The sequence below is a fragment of the Aedes aegypti genome, chromosome 1 (genome assembly GCF_002204515.2).
Source record: "Aedes aegypti strain LVP_AGWG chromosome 1, AaegL5.0 Primary Assembly, whole genome shotgun sequence".
Taxonomy (NCBI): domain Eukaryota; kingdom Metazoa; phylum Arthropoda; class Insecta; order Diptera; family Culicidae; genus Aedes; species Aedes aegypti.
In genome coordinates, this window is record NC_035107.1 from 92,342,513 (window position 1) to 92,365,564 (window position 23,052).

The 23,052-nt window shown below is 37.9% G+C and overlaps 1 protein-coding gene across 1 annotated transcript in view; it reads right to left on the minus strand.

Annotated features, from left to right (window-relative positions):
• Positions 1-23,052, minus strand: part of LOC5572547 (alanine aminotransferase 1) — an 81,737-nt gene that overhangs the window by 14,671 nt on the left and 44,014 nt on the right. Inside the window, exon 4 of the mRNA XM_001660420.2 lies at positions 4,409-5,495. Within this exon, the coding sequence (XP_001660470.2) occupies positions 4,409-5,495 (1,087 nt within the window). The remainder of the gene's footprint in view (positions 1-4,408; positions 5,496-23,052) is intronic.

Sequence of the window (23,052 nt, forward strand, 5' to 3'; positions counted from 1 at the left end):
AGTTGTTTACAAGTACATGGGAAGTAGCATTGGTGCTGCTAATTATTCAATTTTAATTTTTAATTCAAATTTCATTTGCAAATGAACTATCACAGTAGTTTCACTTTTATTGGCACTTATGAAAACTGATAGATCAGTCTATGGGGAAACACAATATCCAATATTTATTTAAAATAATATACAACTCATCACCACTCTGCACAAAATAGAGCTACACCCTTCTTTCGGTATAGTAGATTTCAAATGTATTATTTCACATGTATGTCCATTTTTTATCAAATGTAGTGATGTATGCAGTTTTTCATCAATGTTTTAAGAAGGTGCATCATCTCTTAGTTTTTAGGGCTACACCGATTAGAATAAAGACGTTCGTAGTATCATATTATACGTTTCCGATATAATGATTACGTAAACTCGGCAGAATAAAAACTTACTATTCTGCACATTAAAACGATACGCCCTTCTTTGCGTCAAGTCTAAATTACAAATGACTTGTTTAATTTTGCACAAAATAGTGATACACCCTTCTTCCAGTCTTATCCTGTTGACGATATAGACAAAATTTTCCGTAAGGATACCAAATGGCAAGAAGGCATTTGGCATGATTGATTAAATGATCATGGACCATTTGATATAATGGTCATTTGGACAATGACCATTTGGCATGACATGAAGAACATCCTTTTTGAAAAGAAGGAGCATAAGTATGGCTGGATGGCAAATGGCTTTATACCAAATTATTTTATGCCAAGTGACCTTTTGCTATATGGGCTCTCCATCGATATATTTTACCTATATCATTAATGAGATAATACTGAAAGAAGGGTGCATCACTATATATGCAAAAATAAACATATAGTCTGTATATTTTATGGGAATATATTAAAAGAAGGGTGTATTATAATAATATGCAAAATACTCATGAATAGGGGGATTAGGGGCATATTGGGCACATTAGGTGAATGCTTATTTTACATAGAATGGAAATATGTTTCTTTGCTCTAAAATAAATCCACCGCGTTTTCTGCTTTGCTTATAAACTAATTTGAAGCTGAGAAAAAAATATAGTAGAATTTCAGATGACAAATGAAGCAAAGCGTAAACTTTTATACCGTCAAAACGTTCATATACAATACAGATTTCGTACAGTTTATAAAGTTTTGCTGAAATATGCATATTCCCAGAAAGTAAGGGGGTGTCCATTTCGCCCCGTGTGTTCATTATGTCCCTAACCCTCCTACCTACATATTTGTTTTGTCACATCAGACCTTAGCCTGTCACATAAGTGACTCTTCTTCCTCTTTTCTGGCGTTACGTCCCTACTGGGACAGAGCCTGCTTCTCAGCTTAGTGTTCTTATGAGCACTTCCACAGTTATTAACTGAGAGCTTACTATGCCAATGACCATTTTTGCATGCGTATATCGTGTGGCAGGTACGAAGATACTCTATGCCCTGGGAAGTCGAGAAAATTTCCAACCCGAAAAGATCCTCGACCGGTGGGATTCGAACCCACGACCCTCATCTTGGTCTTACTGAATAGCTGCGCGTTTACCGCTACGGCAATTTGCGCCCCCACATAAGTGACTCACGCAAAGCAATAATTAAAAAAAAAAATGGATATTCATATAGCTTTCTGGGGAATGGTGCATTTTGGGGAATGGAATTCTGGGGAATGTTACATTCTGGGGAACGATTTTCTGGGGAATGGTTCATTCTGGGGAACGGAATTCTGGGGAATGGTTTTCGGGGGAATGGTTTTCTGGGGAATGTTATAGAATCTATATTTTTTATTCATCAATATTAGCAAATTGAGTATTCTGTGGGGTGAAGCTAAATGAATATTGCATTCAAAACTTTCCTAGAAAATTATAAACATTAGTATGAAAATGCAAACTTAAAACTTTGAGCGCTGTTTTTTCAATGCCTACTAATTCCATATGGGACAGTTATGCCTTTATGAGCAGTGTAGGTATGTCACAACTAACATAACGGGCTTATAGACCCATAGCATAGTCCAACCCAACCCTACGGAAATCGGGTTAGAAGTGGACTGTTCCGTAGTCGCGATCTCATATGATTCCATAAGGATGATGTAACAACATTCTAATGATATTTTTAAAACTAACAATTAAAAAATAAAATTAAAAATATGGGTTCCGTTTTTGGCAACTGAAAATTTTGACTTTGTTGCCAAAAACGGAATCTTACTGTATTTGATGACACTGGTGCAAAAATTACAAAAATATGATATGAAAAATCAGGAGGTGCTAGACCAAAATTGTAGTTTGACCATATTTAGTTCAAATGTGGTACAAAATACATTCTTAGTTTTAAATTATGATGGTTTTCCATTATGCTTACGAGATCCAAACCATTTTTCCATGATCAAAATCATTACTAGATAAGTTCAAATTTAAAGCGATACGTTAATTTTTCGTCAGTTTGCAATTATCTATACTTTTTCAAAAAAGCGCAATCATTACTAACTACAATAGCTTTCTTTTCTTCTAATACACCATCTTGATTGGACCATGATTTCTTAATTTTTCGATGGTGTCCGGTATTGGGTGCTGTGCGGTACTGGGGGATCTCCCCCTACACCAGAGGCGATCCTACATGTGATTTTAAGAAAAATCTCTCAGTGTTTCCATAGCAAAAACGTTATCAAAAGATTTAGTAATCCCTGATAATAATCGAAAGAAAGCGAATGAGGAGATAATCTCTCAATGTTAGATAGGACGTTTAGAATTTCTCAAGAAAATTAATTTTCGATTAACTCTCTTCGGAATTTATATACATAACTAGAGAAACACAGAAAATTAGAAAATATTACATAAGATTTTATAAATTTATACATTTTCGTAACATTTTTCATTTTTTAAATTTTAGGCATATAGGTATGCCTCTACAATATATACTTTCTAGATTTTCCCAGGTGCTTCTCATAGGATTCGTCCCGAAAATCTCCAATAAGTATCTTAAGGACATCTTCTAAATAGGCTCTGATAAGACATTTTTCCATACATTCATAATAGAATTTTTTCATGTTTTTTTTCTGTGATTATTATGGAAATCAATTCAAAAACTACTTTAATGATTGCTTCAAGAAATCATAAGAATTTCTTTAGAAGCTTCTCCATTGTTTTTTTTTTTTTATTTTGATATGTGTCCTTCAATGGCATCTCCAGATATTCCCTTATTATCCAGAGGTTTTTTCAACGTATTTTTCAGAATTTCAAATATCAAATGTGGAAGGTATCCTGCAGGTGACCTGAACTGAAATAAATTTTGGGACTATTTCTGGAATATATCCGCATAAATAAATGCAGAAATCACTGGAAGCTTTTCTACGGTATTTTTTTATGATAATCTTTAGAATGGTGGAATCTAGTATTCCAAGAGACGCGTTACCAAAAATTACTATTATACTATTAAGAGCAGTTCAAGAAGGGATACCCTAAGAACCTTCAAATTACTGGTGTGTAATGATAGACAGATCCTTAGAGGAATTTCTGGTGAAATTCTAGATAATTTTGGAATAATACATGGAGGGTCATTTACAAACTAACCTAACTTCAAAAAATTCTTTGAAGGAGACGAATCTGGTTTAGTGGTTGGAACTCACGCCTCCCACGTCATATTTGAATCATCCCTAATAAATTCTTTAAATAGTTCTAAGATAAGTAGCTGCATGAATAACTGGACGATTTTATGGAGAAATTTGTATCAATTTTAATCTAATATTTTGTAAATCGTCACATACAAAACCATTTATAATTGTAGAAACCCTTGAAGAAGGCGAAATATACCGCGAAACTTCGGAGAAGAAGAAGTAAATGTACTTTTTGTTGCCAAAAAATTATAGAGCTAATCAAAAAAAAAAAAAACTAATAAAGAGACTAAGGCCTTCCTCAGTCGAGTGGTTAGAGTCCGCGGCTACAAAGCAAAGCTATGCTTAAAGTGTCGAAGTTCGATTCTCGGGTCGGGATCTTTTCGTCATGAAAATTTCCTTGACTTCCCTGGGCATATAGTATCATTGTCCTTGCAATACGATATACACTAAGCTTAGAAGCAGGCTCTGTCCCAGTGAGGACGTAATTCCAAGAAGAAGAAGAAAGATAATAAAACATGCTTAATCTACTCTTGATTCTTTTCAGAACAGTGGTGTAAAGGGACTCACTCTGAGATTAAGCCTCTTTCTGACCTTGTCAAAATCTCAATGAGCCAGCTACCAATTGCTACCTAAACATTTTACAATTGAATTGAAAAAGGTCCAATACGGCGTTGCCAGTTACCCAATCGAGAACTTGCAGTTTAATAAGTAGAAACTAAGCTTGAAAGCAAGCTTTATCCCCATGGGAATGTAATACCAAGAAGAATAAGTACTTAACCCAAAATCCCACTCACCGGTTTGCTCTAACAGCTGGAATGCATAGAAAACGTCCGGAGCCTGGCCGGCCTTCTTCGCCGCCTCGATAGCCTTCTCCGGCAGCCGTATTTGTGGGAAACAGTACATCGCACCCTGCACAGGATTGCAGGAGAATCCTTCGATCGAGTTGAACGTGCTGGCCACCATTTCGGCTCGTACCTTCAGCGAAGCCAGCACGGCGTTCTTTTCCTTCATGAACTGTTCGTACGATGGCTCTCCGGGTTTCGGTGGGTTCACCACCACATCCATACAGGCCTGTCCGATGGTGGTCGGGCAGAGTTGCGCCGAAATGCACTTCAGCAGCATGGCTTTAACGTCCGGGCACATGTTCACAACCTCGGCGTATCCTCCACGGATTCCGCATTCACCCATGTAACCCTTTGAACAGGACATGAAGCTGCACAGTTCCATCTGGTTGTAGGGGGCTCCCATCTCCATCATCACCTTCTTGAACGAGTGGAACTTGGATCCCTGTTCGTAGACATTGTCCTGATAGACCTCATCGGCAAACAGTACCAGCTTTTCCTTGTGTGCGAATTTGATGATGTTTTCAATGTTATCACGAGACAGCACCTGGCCGGTCGGGTTGCCCGGGTTGATGACGACCAGTATCCGCGGGGCACAAGTCTTCTTGGCTTCGTTCAGCGATCGCTCCAGCTCGGCAATATCTAGTCCCCATTTGTTGGCTTCGTCCAGGTAGTAGCCGACCTGTGCCATTTCAAATTCGGCGATTGTGGCCGAGTATAGAGGATACTGCGGAATCGGAATCATCACTCCGGGGGTCTTGCCATCGATGGGGCACCTCAGGAGGGACATGAGCACTTTGATGCCACCGGATGCTCCGGCCGAGAGGATGATGTTGTTCGGATCGGACGGAACTCCACCGTCGCGGTCCTGAATGTACTGGGCCACGTGCTTCCGGATGATTTCGATACCGTTCGAATCGGTGTAGGAACCCACGGAGTGGCCCTTGCAACCGGACAGGATATCCCGGGCGCGCTTCTTGGCATCCTCCGGGATCGATTTGTCCTCAAACAGTGGCGGGTAGGACACCAGACCGAGCACCTGGCGGGAAGATAGGAAGAAAGTTGAAGAGCGTTGTTAGTTAATTGGTTTATTTATGGGACCAAGCTCATGGGAGGTGTAATATAATTGCTGTGTGGCGAACTCTATAGATAAGGCATGTCCGATAACGATGGACTGCATGTTAATAGCTGGGAGAAATATGGCTCAACGTTATCTGTTTGCTGGAGGGTCATTGTTGAAGGAATAATGATATGTACCCGTCAATCTGAATAAGTGGATCTTGGTAGACAGATTGGATGGTAACACATTCCATTTAACTCAAATTCAGCGGAGAAACAATTTATGTATAGCTGTCTTGGGTATTGGGTATAAAGGAATGATTATTTCTTGGTAGGAGAGGGGGAGCGGCCCAATTTGTATTGAATTTGGGTCTACAAAATCCATTGTTTCACAGTTTGTGCAGCTTAGATTTGTATTGTTTTAAGTGTGGTTTTCGCGAAACTATAATTTTCGATTAGAGATAAGATTTTGGTATACAGAGTTTTTAATGATTAGATTTGTAATTTTCCATAACTCAAATTTGAACTTGAACATGTCAGAGATGAGTTTCTTCAAATTAAATCAGGTATAATACTTTGGAATATTTCCAAAAGTTTTGCTGCTACTTCAACCAAGAATCCATCAGGACATTTTGCCAAGGCAGCAAAAGAATTTCTGGTGAGTATTCTTCTTGGACGCCTTTCAGAGAATACTCCAATTCCTTCTGAGGTTTTGCAAGCTTTATTTGAGTGATTACTAAAAAATCTTCACGAGCCTTTAATAAATTACTACGAATATTTTTTTTTCAGAAATTCCATTTATTATTCAATCATAAGTTGTGCAATTAGATTCTTCAATAGATTTGTATTAAGTTCTCTTTGCAATCCAATCCTCCGAGATTACTTCTAGAAATTTCTTCAGGAATTCCTACAACAAATCTTTCAAGAATTTCTATAGTAATTCTTTCAGTAATTTTTCTAGGTAATTAATTTCAATAGTGATGTCACCAGAATTTTCCAAAACTTCACTAGGAAGCTTCATATTCCTATGTATTTCTTTCTTTCGCGTGATGTCACGAGGAAACCTCAGTATTTCTTTTAGAAATAAGAAATCTTCTTTCAAACGTATGAGTGTTTTCAGTTTTCTATTTTTTCTCTTTCTGGTTCCTGTTCAGTTTCATACTAGTTTCCTGAACCAGTAGATTATAAAAATCGAATGTACAACGGATTTTTTTCCCGCCAGCGATCAGTATTTGGTCTATAATTTCATGATCAGAAGGATTTAAAACATTCTATCGATGATTTTTTTTTTCCATACATTTTGTATTGTTTGAAATTCGTAGGAAAACGTACTTCTCATGGGCTGTAGTTAGTATACAATCTAGTTAATGAGCAAAAATAATCAAAATTTCACAAATGGAATATTTTAGAATTTTCCGATTATGAAAATGTAACCCAAATATTGAACACTAGAGGAAAACGATACGAGGTACATTCTACTTTTATAATCTGCTGGTTCAGACATAGCGTGTGGCACTTTAGGACTGGTAACGATCGAATATCGAGAAAGTAAACTTCTCCGTTACAAACGTAGCTTGAGGTAAGTAACACAGCGTAACAAAAATGACATGTTTGCGTGTCTCAAGAACCAAATTATGTGTCTCTAGTAGATTTGGGGCTGCTGAATCTGATGCCGTTCTCAGAAATGTTCCAGCACGTCACAATTTTTAGCTACAGGTCGCCAAAGTTGTACAAAACACTGCCTTTTTTAATGTTTACATAAAATTTAAAGTACAATTTATCATACTTTTTTGTAATCTAATCCACCAAACATGCAAAATAGAACTTGAACTTTCATTTCAGACATAATTTGATTGAAATTGCGCGATTAAATTTCGATTAAACCGATTTTTTCAACATGCTTGCAGTCTCCATACAAAATTCTTCGTTTCTTCTATATGGCAAAATACAACAATTCTCTAAACCATCAAAAAATAACTTTTCCGTATCGAAAATAATACAAACTTTGATGATAAGTATTGTTATACACATAAAGTTTGAATTCAGTGGCAAATTAAGCCAATATATTACCTTACAAGCTGGGAAACTTGCATGCAAGTTGGCTGAAATAGTCATTTTTTGCATTTTCAACAGTCAATATCTCAAAAACTGGACGTGCTATGATATTTCTGAAAACGGCAATGGATTCAGCAACCCTTAATTAAGTGAATAGCGGTATTTTGGTGCTGGAGACAAAAACGTGTTCCGCAGTGTAACCTTTGCCACGGTGCTCCCCTGACCGTTATTATCAGAAAAAAATCTCCATCAAATCTGTGATCACCAGTCGATTTCTATAGCTAAGCTGCATGTCTGGGCAAAATTTTTAAAAAATCGTAGGGCCCGTTTTGAAGTTACGCCCTCTGAATGTGTAAGTCCACTAATTCAAAGGAAATCTGAGATATTTAAACGAGTTTTCATTGGCCGTGATTATCAGGATAGTTATGATATTATAATGTGAATCAAAGTTGGTTTATATAATTATTAGTAACTTCTGGGAGGAGTTTTGAAAGAGAAGATAGACGAAATTTGGAGCTACGTCCTTCTGGAAACGTTACCATTAAAAACACTAATTTCCAATAGAATAATTAGGCATTTTTTAAGCAGGCATTCCGTTAAGCATGTTCAAATGTTTTCAATGACACATTCTACTTACATGTCGCCAAAGTCTTTCACAATTGATTGTTTTTTTCATAGGCTCAAGCGCTGTAAGGCATTACGGAGCAATTTTCGTGTCATTATTATTATTCATAACCCCAACTAGCCCAACTAGCTACCTTGGGCCTTCCTTAGCCGAGTGGTTAGAGTCCGCGTAAAGGAAAGCTATGCTGAAGATGTTTGGATTCAATTCCCGTTCGGTCCAGGATCATTTCGTAATGGAAATTTCCTTGACTTCCCTGGGCATAGAGTATAATCGTACCTGCCACACGATATACGATGCGAAAATGGCAATTTTGGCAAAGAAAGCTCTCAGTTAATAATTGTGGATGTGCTCATTGAACATTAAGTAGAGGAGCAGGCTCTGTCCCAGTGGAGACGTAATGCTAATAAGAAGAAGCAGAAGTTACTGGCTATTGCGACTAATTTTGTACTGCCTCAGAACATAAACTTCAATTGCTGAGTAATGCACAATTGGTCAAACTATAGAACTCTAGACCACTGTCAATACTTTTGTGATCATTTGTAACATACATTACTACATTTATTTTTTTCAAAAATCTACAATTTTACCTTTGGCTTTCTCGATCTTTTCGATTACATACACACGTAAGAGCTCTGTATAAATCCAATAGTGGAAGAATTGTATAAAACAATCAATCCATTCTCATGCTAACTCGTGAAGAGAAAGCCTCAGTATTTGAAAAATGCTTAAGAAAAGGAAGCGTTCGTTTTTATTTGGTTTCATTTAATTTAAAATCATAACAGTTTCAGATCTTTATGTTACATGTCTCCCTTGAAAATCAAACTCTCTTGAGAATATTCTATACCTTAACTCCGAATTTTATTACCCCCCCAAATATACAAATATATACAAACCCGAGTGTCATCACCCTGAACGCACTATTACACTGAATGCTATTGTCCCGAATATATAATTACCTTGCATGACATTGTCCCGTGATAATGGAATTCGAAGTAATACCATTCTAGAAACTGGAACTTGCGAAGATGGTTTTTGGGTATTCGGGGTAATGGAATTCAAAATCAATGGGTATAATTTTGAAAAGATGTATAACATATGGTTAAAACAGAGTTGTTCATGGATTTTACGTAAATTACAGTTTTGATTTTCGGAAAATCGTAAATTGTTCTGTGGCCCTGTTGATAACCTGTTGCTCTACCTACGAGAATATGGTTTCAATCCTACACAAACTACAGATTTCTATGTAAACTTTTATTTGAATTCGATCGCAGACTGTGCTTGTGAAGTAAAGACTGATCACAAACGAAAAAAAAAAAATCATACTTTGGTAGCTTCACAAAGTTTTCCAAATTGACAAAGACAAATATTTAAAATTAAGCTCTGCCAATGCTACAATTCTGAACTCCTTTAAACAAAATAACAACGGATGTTCTAAACTTTGCATTGTTTTCTTCCATTTTGTATCGCTGTTTTCTACGTTGTTTATTTTATTTTGTTCCATACACTGCTAATCATTAACGAAAACTTAACTCGTAAAGTATTCCTTGACGTATACTTCGCTTCGGTGTACAACAGGTAACAATCAATTGCATGTAAAATAATCTGAATCGTGAGTACATGGGTTCACCAAACTAGCCTGAATATTATGCTACAAGAACTTATTTGGTTACATGATGAAATTAGCTCCGTAATGCCTCAAAACCCTTGAGCCTATGGAAAATCAGTTGATTGTGAAATACTTTGGCGGCATATAAGTGAAATGTGTCATTGAAAACATTTGAATATGCTCAAAGATATAAGAATGCTTAATTATTCTATTGGAAATTAGTGTTTTTAATGGTAACGCTTCCAAAAGGACGTAACTCCAAATTTCGTCTATCTTCTCCTTCAAAACTCCTCCCAGAAGTTACTAATAATTATATAAACCAACTTTGATTCACATTATAATATTATAACTATTCTGATAATCACGGCCAATGAAAACTCGTTTAAATATCTCAGATTTCCTTTGAATTAGTGGACTTACACATTAAAAAGGGCGTAACTTCAAAACGGGCCCTACGATTTTTTTAAAATTTTGCCCAGACATGCAGCTTAGCTATAGAAATCGACTGGTGAGCACAGATTTGATGGAGATTTTTTTCTGATAATAACGGTCAGGGGAGCACCGTGCTTTGCTAATGCAAAAGGAATGGTGATCCTTAGTTATTCGCAAGTAAGAATATTCAAACAGTGCGCATTGTACCTCCGTGCTGTGCGTACACGAATTCTCTCTGCTCTTGGATGTTTTCTTAAAAACTACCTAAAGCAATAAAACAGTACTTTTCAGTGCTACACAAACAGTACTTTTCAGTGCTAAAATTGAAAACGATACTTTTCAGTGCTACTTAAACAGTACTTTTCAGTACTTTTTTTCTACTATTGATCCCTTTAAGATCCTTGTTTGGACCCGTGCCTTCGATTTTTCGTTGGACCCGTTGGCGAAAGCTAGCGGTGGTAATCCTTCTTGGACACCGTCTTGGGAAAAAACCTTTCGAAGGTCACGTCTTCTTTCGTTTATTAATTAAACATGGTATCAACAACAAACAAAAGGAAGGGTGAATCTCTGAATTCACTACTTCCTTCCAAAAAAGTGGGTTTTAAAACTGTCACTACACGTGGCAAGAATGGAAGAAAGGACGCTTCCCCGGAATGCGAAGTTTCTTCCAAGGGTGAAATGAATAATTGTATCGAAATGAGCAATCAGTTCCATTAGGGGAATCAAGGTTTCCTTCCAAATCGCAAAGAAAGAAGACTGTCGCGTTTTGCCGGAAACTATTAAAGATCGCGAACTTCTTCTCAGACATCTTGAAGAGAAGAAGCACAAATTTTTTACTTATGACGACAAAACTGAACGTTTGTTCAAAGTTGTCTTGAAAGGTCTCTCTAGTGACTATAAGTCACCTGAAGAGATCAAAAATGGAATAAATGATTTACTTGGATTTTCCCCAGTCCAAGTAATCATTATGAAAAAGAGAACCCACTCTGGCATTGTTCGGAAAGGGCTTTCTCAAGAATATTATTTAGTTCACTTTAACAAAAAAGAACTGAATAAATATTAAAGCTTTGGAAAAAGCTAAACTTATGTTCGATGTCCGTGGGAAACGTGACGTGGGAACATTTCCAGAAACCTGGAGGAAATTACCAGAACCCCACTCAGTGCCGTCGGTGCCAAAAGTGGGGTCATGGTACAAAAAATTGTCGCATGGATGCTAAATGCATGATTTGCGGAGGTTCTTCTCACGCTAAGGACGACTGTCCTGTGAAAGAAGATACCAGAAAGTTTGAATGCGCCAATTGCAAGGGCCCTCACAAAGCTAACTTTTGGGAATGCCCTTCACGCAAAAGAGTCGTTGAGGCTCGTGCCAGGCAGATGAAGGATAATATCCGTTACGATAACGGTCGTTTCCGGAATTTGCCTGGTAGAGTATCGAACAATGCTCATTTTTCAGTTAACGATCGCTTGATTAGGAATCATACCCACCAGGAAGATCATAATCATGCTCATTCACAAACAAATTTTAATCCGTCGGGTAGCCGTTCGAATCTTTCAATTTTGAATGTATCTACCCACGGTAAATCCTTTGCCGATATCGTAGCAGGTAATTTGAACTCTTCCTCTACTCGTTCCATGAGTACCCATTCTACTTGTTTCAAATCAAATGGAAAAAACCCTACCGCCACAGGGAAATCATCAGATGATATGTCTACCTCTGATTTTAATTTTCTAACTGAACAATTGAATCTAATGATTGATGAAATGTTCAAAGCCACCACTATGACTGAAGCAGTCCAAGTAGGTGTAAAATTTACAAATCAAATTGTTATTGGATTACGTTTTTCTAATGGATCCAAATAATAATTTAAATATTTTAAATTGGAATGCTCGTTCTCTGAATGGTAAAGAGGACGAGCTGTTTAATTTTCTTACGGTTAATAACGTGCATATAGCAGTTATTACCGAAACGTATTTAAAACCTGGATCTAAACTCAAAAGAGATCCTAACTTTTTTGTTTATCGTAATGATCGACTTGATGGTGCATGTGGGGGAGTTGCAATCATCATTCATAGGCGTATAAAACATCAACTGTTTTCGTCATTTGAAACTAAAGTTTTTGAAGCTTTAGGTGTTTCTGTTGAAACACAGTTTGGTAAATATACTTTCATAGCTGCCTATTTGCCTTTTCAATGCTTTGGACAGCAAGTTAATTAGCTCCAAACTGACTTGCGAAAATTGACTCGCAATAAGTCAAAATGTTTTGTCATTGGTGACTTTAATGCCAAACATCGGTCATGGAATAATTCTCAAAGTAATTCCAACGGAAGAATTTTATTTGATGAGTGCTCTTCAGGATATTTCTCAATTCAATACCCTGATAGCCCTACATGTTTTTCCTCTTCTAGAAATCCATCTACGATTGATTTGGTCTTAACCGACTCTAGTCATCTTTGTAGCCAACTGATTACTCATGCTGATTTTGATTCTGATCATGTCCCTATTACATTTCAAATATCGCATGAAGCGATTCTCAATCCTATCAGCTCCACTTTCAATTATTCACGAGCCGACTGGAATATATATGAAACGTTTGTTGACTCTAATCTTGATGTTAACATTTCTTTAGAAACTAAAATTTATATTGACAATGCTCTTGAAACTTTAACCACAGAGAAACAGACTTAACACTTAGAACAAATCTCGATCAAAATCATAGTCGCGAAAACGTGTACGCCCAATGCTAAAAACACTGTAGTTGGCCGATGGACCAACAGGTGGCGGTAGTGTGTAAACGTCAAACACGAACAAAAACGACGCGAGCGCTGCGGGTGGTCGATTGACCACCTACCCAATATTTGAATCGATCGTTGAAAAGTTGGTCGATGGACAGCGATGAGAGTGTGACGTCTGTTTGTCTGTGCTTTAACAAATTCCATTGTTGAAGCCAGGAACATTGCAATTCCAAAATGTGAAGTAAAATTTGAATCCGTGTTTATAGACGATGATCTTAAACTCTTGATCCGTCTTAAAAACGTGAGGAGAAGGCAATTTCAACGCACTCGTGATCCTGCTATGAAAATTATATGGCAGGATTTGCAGAAATAAATCAAGAAACGTTTTGCAGATTTAAGAAACAAAAATTTTGAAAATAAAATTTCTCAATTGGACCCCGGCGCTAAGCCCTTTTGGAAATTATCTAAAATCTTGAAAAAACCTCAGAAGCCAATACCGGCATTGAAAGAGGAAAACAAATTATTACTAATTGCGAAAAAGCTCAAAAACTAGGTATGCAGTTTGAAAGTGCGCACAATTTTAATTTAGAACTTACTAGTCCAATTGAAAATCAAGTTACTCAGGAGTTCGAAAATATTCTCAATCAAAAGAACGTTTTCGAAAATGCCTGGGAGACTGATTTGGAAGAAGTGAGAACTATTATTAAAAAATTCAAAAATATGAAAGCTCCTGGCGATGATGGAATTTTCTACATCCTCATCAAGAAACTTCCAGAAAGTAGCTTATCATTTTTAGTTGATATATTTAACAAATGTTTTCAATTAGCATATTTTCCTGACAAATGGAAAAATGCTAAGGTTGTTCCAATTTTAAAACCAGACAAAAATCCTGCAGAAGCTTCTAGCTATCGTCCAATCAGTTTGCTTTCCTCCATCAGTAAACTTTTTGAAAAGGTTATTTTGAACAGAATGATGGCCCACATCAACGAAAATTCAATTGTTGCCAATGAACAGTTCGGATTCCGCCATGGACATTCGACCACTCATCAACTTTTACGTGTAACAAATTTGATCCGTTCCAACAAATCTGAAGGCTACTCTACTGGTCTTGCTCTTCTAGACATAGAAAAAGCATTCGACAGTGTTTGGCATGAAGGTTTGATTGTAGAATTAAAAAAAAACTTTAATTTTCCAACATATATTGTTAGAATAATTCAAAGTTATCTGTCAAATCGTACACTTCAGGTTAATTATCAGAACTCCAGATCTGAAAGACTTCCTGTAAGAGCTGGTGTTCCCCAAGGCAGCATTTTGGGACCAATATTATACAATATTTTCACATCTGACTTACCTGAGTTACCTCAGGGATGTCAAAAATCTTTCTTTGCGGATGACACAGGCCTCTCCGCCAAAGGACGAAGCCTGCGTGTCATCTGTAGTCGATTGCAAAAAAGTTTGGATATTTTTTCTTCATACTTGCAAAAATGGAAGATTTCTCCTAATGCTTCCAAAACCCAACTAATAATATTCCCACATAAACCAGAAGCTCTTTATTTGAAACCTTCAAGTAGACATGTTGTCACGATGAGAGGGGTTCCAATAAATTGGTCCGATGAAGTTAAGTATCTAGGGCTCATGCTAGATAAGAATTTAACTTTCAAAAATCACATTGAGGGCATTCAAGCCAAATGTAATAAATATGTAAAATGTCTCTATCCCCTTATTAATAGAAAATCAAAACTTTGTCTTAAGAACAAGCTTTTGATATTCAAACAAATTTTCAGGCCAGCCATGTTGTATGCTGTACCAATATGGACTAGCTGTTGTAATACCAGGAAGAAAGCTCTGCAGAGAATTCAAAATAAAATTTTGAAAATGATTCTGAGGCTTCCTCCCTGGTATAGTACCAATGAGTTACATAGAATATCCAATGTTGAAACATTGGAACAAATGTCAAATAAAATAATCAATAATTTCAGGCAAAAATCGTTACAATCTTCTATTGCCACGATTAATGCGTTATATGTTTAGGTTAAGTTAGGTTAAGTATATTCAAAGCGTTTTTTTTTTCTCTTATAAGCAGGTGAAATCAACTCACCTGTAAAAAAATTTGAACTGCTACGGCAAATGAAATGTAATATGTTATTAACAAAATGTTAATAAAATCTTAGATTTGTTTTACCAAATTAGGATGATAGTGTTGTCTAATAACACAGAACACCTAGATATAAGAAATAATGAATGTAATGTTTGGAATGATACTAATAAAAAAAAAAAGAATATTCAAAAGCACATTTGTGCGACAATCTATTCGCGATGCCTGCTCGCAAATGGATCACCTGCTGATATTTATCTAGTTGTAGCTAAAATTCGTGCACAGTTATCCAGCGTTAAGAATTCAAAAAAATAAATCAAATATATGTTTCAATACCCAAAGCTTGTCAGCCCTGGGTCTCCTATAACGTTCTGGTGTGTCTTATAGGAGTTAGCGTAATAGGAGTGCACGTTATAGGAATACGTTTAATAGGAAATGCGTACAGTCGGTCGTACGTCGATACTTCGTGGTAATCTTCCTCGAATCTGGTGTACGCTTGATCGTGGTTATCCATTTCATGATCCGGCAGGATCTTAGCAAGTTGATAGTGGAAATCGTTAAACTCACTATAGATGGCATCGACATTTCTGGCATACACCTTCAGCTTCGGCACGGACACTTCGGCATCGTCGTCGATCAGAATTTTTCAGGGGTGGCAGATCAACAAAGATCAACATATCCAATGGATCTCGAACGCTGTCAGTGTTTTCGTCATTGCCACCACCTGCTCCTCTCGATGTCGAGCTCGTAGCAACGAATCCAGATGCATTTTCGTTTTCGGCAAATTGCCCATTAAGATTAGAATTGGTGGAATCAGTCGCCCCAGTACAAGGTGCTGGTACGCTAACACTGCCTTTCGAGTTGTTCCCAATTTCAGTTTGGGTAGCTACTGGAGGATTCGAATTTTTTTTATCATTCTTGAAGATAATTTTACCGTTATCGATTTTAACATCTCCCAGTCCATTCTTGGAATGGAAACGTTCCTGACTCTCCATAATAGGGTGATGTGCTAGTATCCATCGTATTAAGCATTGATCAGTGAGAACTGCAATTGTACCAGTATTGCAGTGAATGATGCGGATACAAACCGATGCCAAACAATTCTTTCTCAAAACGGCTTTAGCATTGCACAATAAGATTTTGATAAATCTTGATCTCTTTTTGGAAATAATGCAAAGAAAATGCATCTTGCCGTATTGTCAATGCGTCGTATCGTTTTCATTTCTGTCGCAATCAGTTTCCGGATTCGTCTCACAACTTACGGCTCACTATGATATATATCTCCCTCCATTCCTCCAGCATGATGGAATATACTAATTTCCTTTGAAATTCATTGTTCGTCATCAAAATTCAGCCCAAACATATGAACACAATTCATTTTGACCCCAAAATTATGGCATTTGCTTACTGTGCAGCAAAAACAACACAATCAAAGGAACCGTATTTTTACGTCGAGCATCGCGCACACATTAATAGTCACAAGTTTTTTTTCTCAGTACGACAGATTGAAATTTTGTTTACGTTCTCAATTTTACGCGGTCGTTGTGGAAATTTTATAAAATTTCGTGAATTATAGAGCTCTCACGGCGTGTGATTGGAATGAAATCCTTCAGTGAAGAAGTACGAAGGTTTTCCATAGTGAAAATAAGTGGCTGGCGAAGTAAGTCACACAGAGGGGCGGGAAGAAACTTGTACCGGGTACCCCCGTTGGTTTGACCACTTTTAAACTGCACACTTTTTAATTTGTACCCCACTAATTTGCACATCGTTCTGATTAAAAATGGCTCAAACGTCATTTAGCTCATGGAACGGAGTAAAGTGAAAAGGAACACTGTGGAACGGAACGCAGAATCAAAACAAAACAGTGAAAGAGGTAACCAGAAACACGTTTCTAGGGTGACTAGATGTTCAAATTAAAAATGAACCCCGATGGTTTGCATGAAGTACCGTTCAAATTAACGGGGGTGTACGGTATCATGAAGTGGTGTGACTGCTGTCGATCGTTAAGCATTTCTCTCAAATCGTGTTTGTCCATGCGATTTCGGTGAAAAAGTGCAAAATGGATAATTGAATTGAAGTTATTTAACGAAATACAGTAGTTTTATTGCATTTTTGGTGTACAAGTGTATAAATCAAGACAGCTTTCACAAAAATACACTTGGAAAATGAATATATGTTGCAGGTAAGTTGGAATATCCGCCGTAGTGGAACATTTTAAGTCTGATACGACGAATAATAGCGCTTACGACGAAGTAGAACGAAACCCTACTGCCGAACAAGTCAACCGATCCACTAGTTGAGCTTGCTTTGAAGCTACTTTTCAGAACTCGTTTACGTCCCAGAGGATTTCGCAGTTTTGCTCGAATGCGGTGAGATGTACGCTTACGTTTAGAACGTTCCTTACTGAGCTGTTTAAGTGTGTTGTAAATCTTCTTTCTTTTGATAGCGAACTTCTCATCGTTGTTGTCCACATCGTACTCTGGGTTAATCACTCTTAACCCACCGTCGGTCGCCCTAGTGTACTGAGTACACGCACTTTGCGAAAAGTCGTAAAACACTTTGAAAATCCCTTCAAATTGATCCGGGTGTTGGTCCTATTCCAAGATCTACTCTTCTTCTTGCTTGTAGAGAAGAAATTTTTCGAAAAAATCAACGAAAAGTATTCGAAAACATTGTGTTTTTAACCTAAGTTTTAAGGCGTGTACTCAGTACACCAGTGCGACCGCTCGTGTAACTTTTTTTTACCGGGCCCGTCACACGAGCGGTCGCATCGTGTACTGAGTACACGCGGAGCAATTTTGATAGTAAATTCAAAGCTAGGCAAGATAGAATATGGATGTCTTCGGCAAATTTCTTCAGTCCAACGGTACCAATTGGTCAGTGGACAAAAAACACCTTGGAAACATCCTCATCTTCCTGTGGCCATCGGATTGTGCCCCGGGGGAACCGACATAGTGGACATTTCGCAATGCAACATCTCGAACACAAATATCTCAGGATCTAGATTTTTTAGCAAGATGGTATCTTCGGCAAAGTTGTTCAGTAGGTCAAGGGCTAACATGTGATAGGCTGCTTGTTTCGAAATTCTGCCACCAGATGGTGCTAGTGAGCATTTAATTTTTCAAACACCGATATCTCAAGATCCTGATTACCTAGAAAGATGATGTCATCGACAAAGTTGTTTAGTAGGTCAAGGACTAACATATGATAAGCTACCTAACAAGAAAAACTGCGCTAGTGAGCATGCAATATTTTAATCACGAATATCTCAGGATCCCGATTTTTTAGAAAGATGGTGTTTTCGGCAAAGTTGTTCAGTAGTTCAAGGCCTACCATGTGGTGATCTTCTTGATTCGAAATTCTTTCAATAGATGCCGCTAGTGAGCATGATATTTTTCAAACACAGATATCTCAGGTTACCTATAAAGTTGACGTCTTCGACAAAAGTGTTGAAAAGGTCAAGGTCTAGCATGTAATAAGCCACCCAACTTGAAATTCTACCAACAGATGGCGTATTTTGATCGCGAATATTTCATGATAACGATATTTTAACAAGATGGTGTTTTCGGCAAAGATGTTTAGTAGATTAAGGACTAAAGTTTAGTAAGTCAAGTACAAACATGTGATGGGCTACACTTGTTTGGGAATTCTTCCACTAGATGGTGCTACTGAGTATGCTATATTTTCAACTCAAATTTCAAGGATCGTGATTGCTTAATCATGAAAATGACGTCTTCAACTAAGTTGTTTAACATGTAATGAACCGTTTGATTCGAAAACGGCGCTCTTCAGCATGAAAATCCCATCAGAATGTACTTCAGAATTTCAAGTACAGTCAAATTTCTAGTCGATACTCAAAAGATCATCGACTCATGGAACAGATATTCTTAAGAAAGCAGATAAAAGGGTGCATTATACTAATTATGATTTTTTGTTTTAAGTATGGTTTCATGAGTCGATACCGAACTATGGAACATCGACTAATACAGGTTTGACTATATTTAAAAATATTACGATCAAAATCATTGCCGCGAAACGTGTAAGCCCAATGCTAAAATGACTTTGTTTGGCTGATGAGCCAACAGGTGGCGGTAGTGTGTAAACGTCAAACACGAATGAAAACGACGCTAGCGCTGCAGCCAGTTGGTTGCATATAAACGAATCGGTCGTTAAAAAAATGATCGATGGACACCTATGAGAGTATAACGCCTTTTTGTCTGTGCTGAAATCAAAGAACTGTCAATGGTGGTTACAATTGAGCAATAGGCCTTTTCACGAGACGTCTTAAATCAGCTAATTCGGAAGATCTTTGACAGTTCTTATATGCAAATGCCGAACGTGTCGGTGGTTCTAAAAGGTAAACAATAATACAAAATAACGATCAAATAATGATGGCGTAATCGGTTTTCTAGAAAACATCTATTCTGTGAATTCAACTGAATTTTTTGATAAAATTGTCTATAGCATACTGTAGTAGCACGTAGTATTTTTCTGCTTTCAAACAGTATATTTCAAGCACATTGATTGGTTTAAATAATGCGAATAATAGCCTTAAAACTGGTGCTAGACTTAGTACACGCGGCTTTTCATTTTTGCTTCCGTTTGACAGTCGCTCTTCACCCTTGGTAATCATTGGTCCTTCACCGATAGAAACGAATGCAACATGGACCTGTCCCATGAAAAGGCCTATCAAATATCTAATGAGCCTATGCATGCTATAAAACGTTTGACTTTTACTGTGCGCGCTGTTTTCAAGTTGCCCGTGAGAGAGAGCGAGACAGCACCAATACACGGCGCACAGTAAAAGTTAAAAGAACAAAAGAATTTACGGCACGTACAGAGGCTCATGGGCGGCAGAAAGCTGTTACACAAAAATGAAAATGGATGTGTGTTAGTGCCAAGTGATATGAGAAACTCGGTCTCTCATGGCGACTCATGGGATGTCACGCACACTACAACATTGTTCGAATCACCTCGAATGTGATAGTCATTGCCTGTGTTGTTTACAAATCAATTCAAAGTGCTCTTTCTGCTAGTATAACCAAATTATAATTATACTAGCACAAAGAGCACTTTGAAATTATTTGTAAACAATCAGGGAGTGAAATTATCGGTCACGGCGATAATCATGAGCCTATCGTTCAAGCTGATTTTCCGGAGGAAAAAGACGTACCATAATATCAAAGCCGACCAGTACTGCAAGAGTGTGTTCTCACGAGATGTGCAGCAACGAATTTGGATTATCAGCAGCAACGAGAAGTTTGCGTCCTACTTTTCTACTAAACATAAAAATATATATTGTTCAATTTGAATCTAGAATTTGAAGTAGAATGAGCCCTATATGTTTAATTTTATTTTGTGCTTACTGGTAGCGAAATGTTTTAACATTTGACAAAACGTGTATTAATGAGCCCAAATGATCAGTATCATAAGATGTTCAGAAAATTAAATGCTCACTGGCACTGGGTTACATAATTCAAAATATAATTGCCAATAACATGTGAGCACTTTCCTTACCTAATAAATTTGATGGAGAAGTCAAGTTTTAGAATAATTGGGAACTTGAGATTCTGTATTTGAAACAAAAAAAAATAAACCTGGAGCTCTTAACCTAGCCTAATGGAAGTATTTGAAATCTAGCAGCCCATTGCATTTTGAATTGAATGTGGAAGAATTTTGAGTAGGATAATTAAACACTTAACACATTGGTCCTTGATATACAGAACAACTTCATCGAAGACATCATCTTTGTAATCTAATTTTATTTTCCAAACCAGGATCCTGAAATGCTCGCATTCGAAAATTTCGTTTTGTGGAAGAATTCCGAATCAAACTGCATATCACATGTTTAGCCCTTGATCTACTAAACATCTTTGCTGAAAACACCATCTTGCTAAAATATCATTATCTTAAGATATTCGCGATCAAAATACAGCATGATCACTAGTGCCATATGGTGGTAGAATTTCAAGTTGGGTGGCATATTACATACTAGACCTTGACCTATTCAACACTTTTGTCGAAGACGTCAACTTTATAGGTAACCTGGATCCTAAGATATCTGTGTTCGAAAAATATCATGCTCACTAGCGCCATCTATTGAAAGATTTTCGAATCAAGAAGATTATCACATGGTACCCCTTGAACTACTGAACAACTTTGCCGAAAACACCATCTTTCTGAAAAATCGGGATCATGAGATATTCGTGATTAAAATATATGCTCACTAGCGCCATCTTGTGGCAGTTTTTTTTGTTAGGTAGCTTATCATATGTTAGTCCTTGACCTACTAAACAACTTTGTCGAAGACATCATCTTTCTAGGTAATCAGGATCTTGAGATATCGGTGTTAGAAAAATTAAATGCTCACTAGCACCATCTGGTGGCAGAATTTCGAAACAAGCAGCCTATCACATGTTAGCCCTTGACCTACTGAACAACTTTGCCGAAGATACCATCTTGCTAAAAAATCTAGATCCTGAGATATTTGTGTTCGAGATGTTGCATTGCGAAATGTCCACTATGTCGGTTCCCCCGGGGCACAATCCGATGGCCACAGGAAGATGAGGATGTTTCCAAGGTGTTTTTTGTCCACTGACCAATTGGTACCGTTGGACTGAAGAAATTTGCCGAAGACATCCATGTTCTATCTTGCCTAGCTTTGGCTGTACAATCAAAATTGCTCCGCGTGTACTCAGTACACGATGCGACCGCTGGTGTAACTTTTTTTTGAGCGACTGATGGAAGGTTAAACATTTTCTTCGAGTTCGACGCTTACGGCACCTGCGAACTGTTCTTGCCGGCGCTGCAGCCGCTCTAGTTGACGATTTAACTGTACCACTTCTGATTCTGGTTGAAGGACCTGGTTGATCGTCAACCTCTTCATAATCTTCATCGGAACCGGAAGAAAAACAGCAATCGCAGTACCACGATCCAGAGGGGATTTTTCGTCAGTGGAGGATTCAGGCAATCCATATGATAACAAACATTGCACGAATCGCACAACAGCAAAGAATTTTCAGGATCCGGTCGACGACAGATTTCGCAATTGGTCAGCTCATGATCCTCGACGAGAGGGATTTCATCTGCCGCCTTCACCTGGACTTCGATCTTACGGCCCAATTGTTTCCGATCGACGCTTTTGTAGATGTTGATGACATCGAAGTTTTTGCGATCGATTGGACAGGTAGTGACATTCTTCGAAGACCCCTCGATGCAGCGGGCGCAGAATATATAATCGCGTACTTCCGGCACGTCGATCTCCTGGTCGGTCAATGACAGCAAACACCAGTAATGCCTGCTCCTCATTGCTGTTTCAGTCGGATTCCCACTCGGAGCTATCGTTGACGACGGGCTGCTGCGTTCCACTCGGTCCCGCCTCGCCCCCGTCGTCTACGAACTTCTTGGCCTTCTGCCTCCGGGCGGATTGTTCAATTATGCTTCCACAGTTCCGATTTCCTGATCTCCTCTCGAAATCCAGCACCAGGTCGTCGTAAATCCACACACAGAATAAAAAAAACAACAGAAAATCCTCAAAGTAAAGCAAGTCAGCCAATTTCATAGTTATTGCGGTGGTTTTCATAGCCATGCAGGGAGTTTTCTTCTGCTTTTCTTCGTCACCCTCCTCCCACTCTGGAAGAGAACTTGAGGGAAGGGGTGCAAATTGCTAACTTTTCCAACCGCACAAATTCACCTCGCACCGGGCTCGGAATCCACGCTATCCCCCGGTATACAGGTACGACAAATGTTATCCGAATTTTCTTGATAATCGATTTAAGTCTGAATAAAAAAAAGCTGGTTTTTAATTTTTGATGATTGAATGATGGATTCTTGAGCCTGAAACAGGCCGAGACCACTCGAGGAATCCATCCTCGGCGAATATCAGGTTGGATTTCGTGATGGCTGCTGGACAACTGAATATGACACCTTGGAAATGATCGTGGAAATATAAATATAAATTAATTTAGTTGATACGTGGAACACTGGAGATC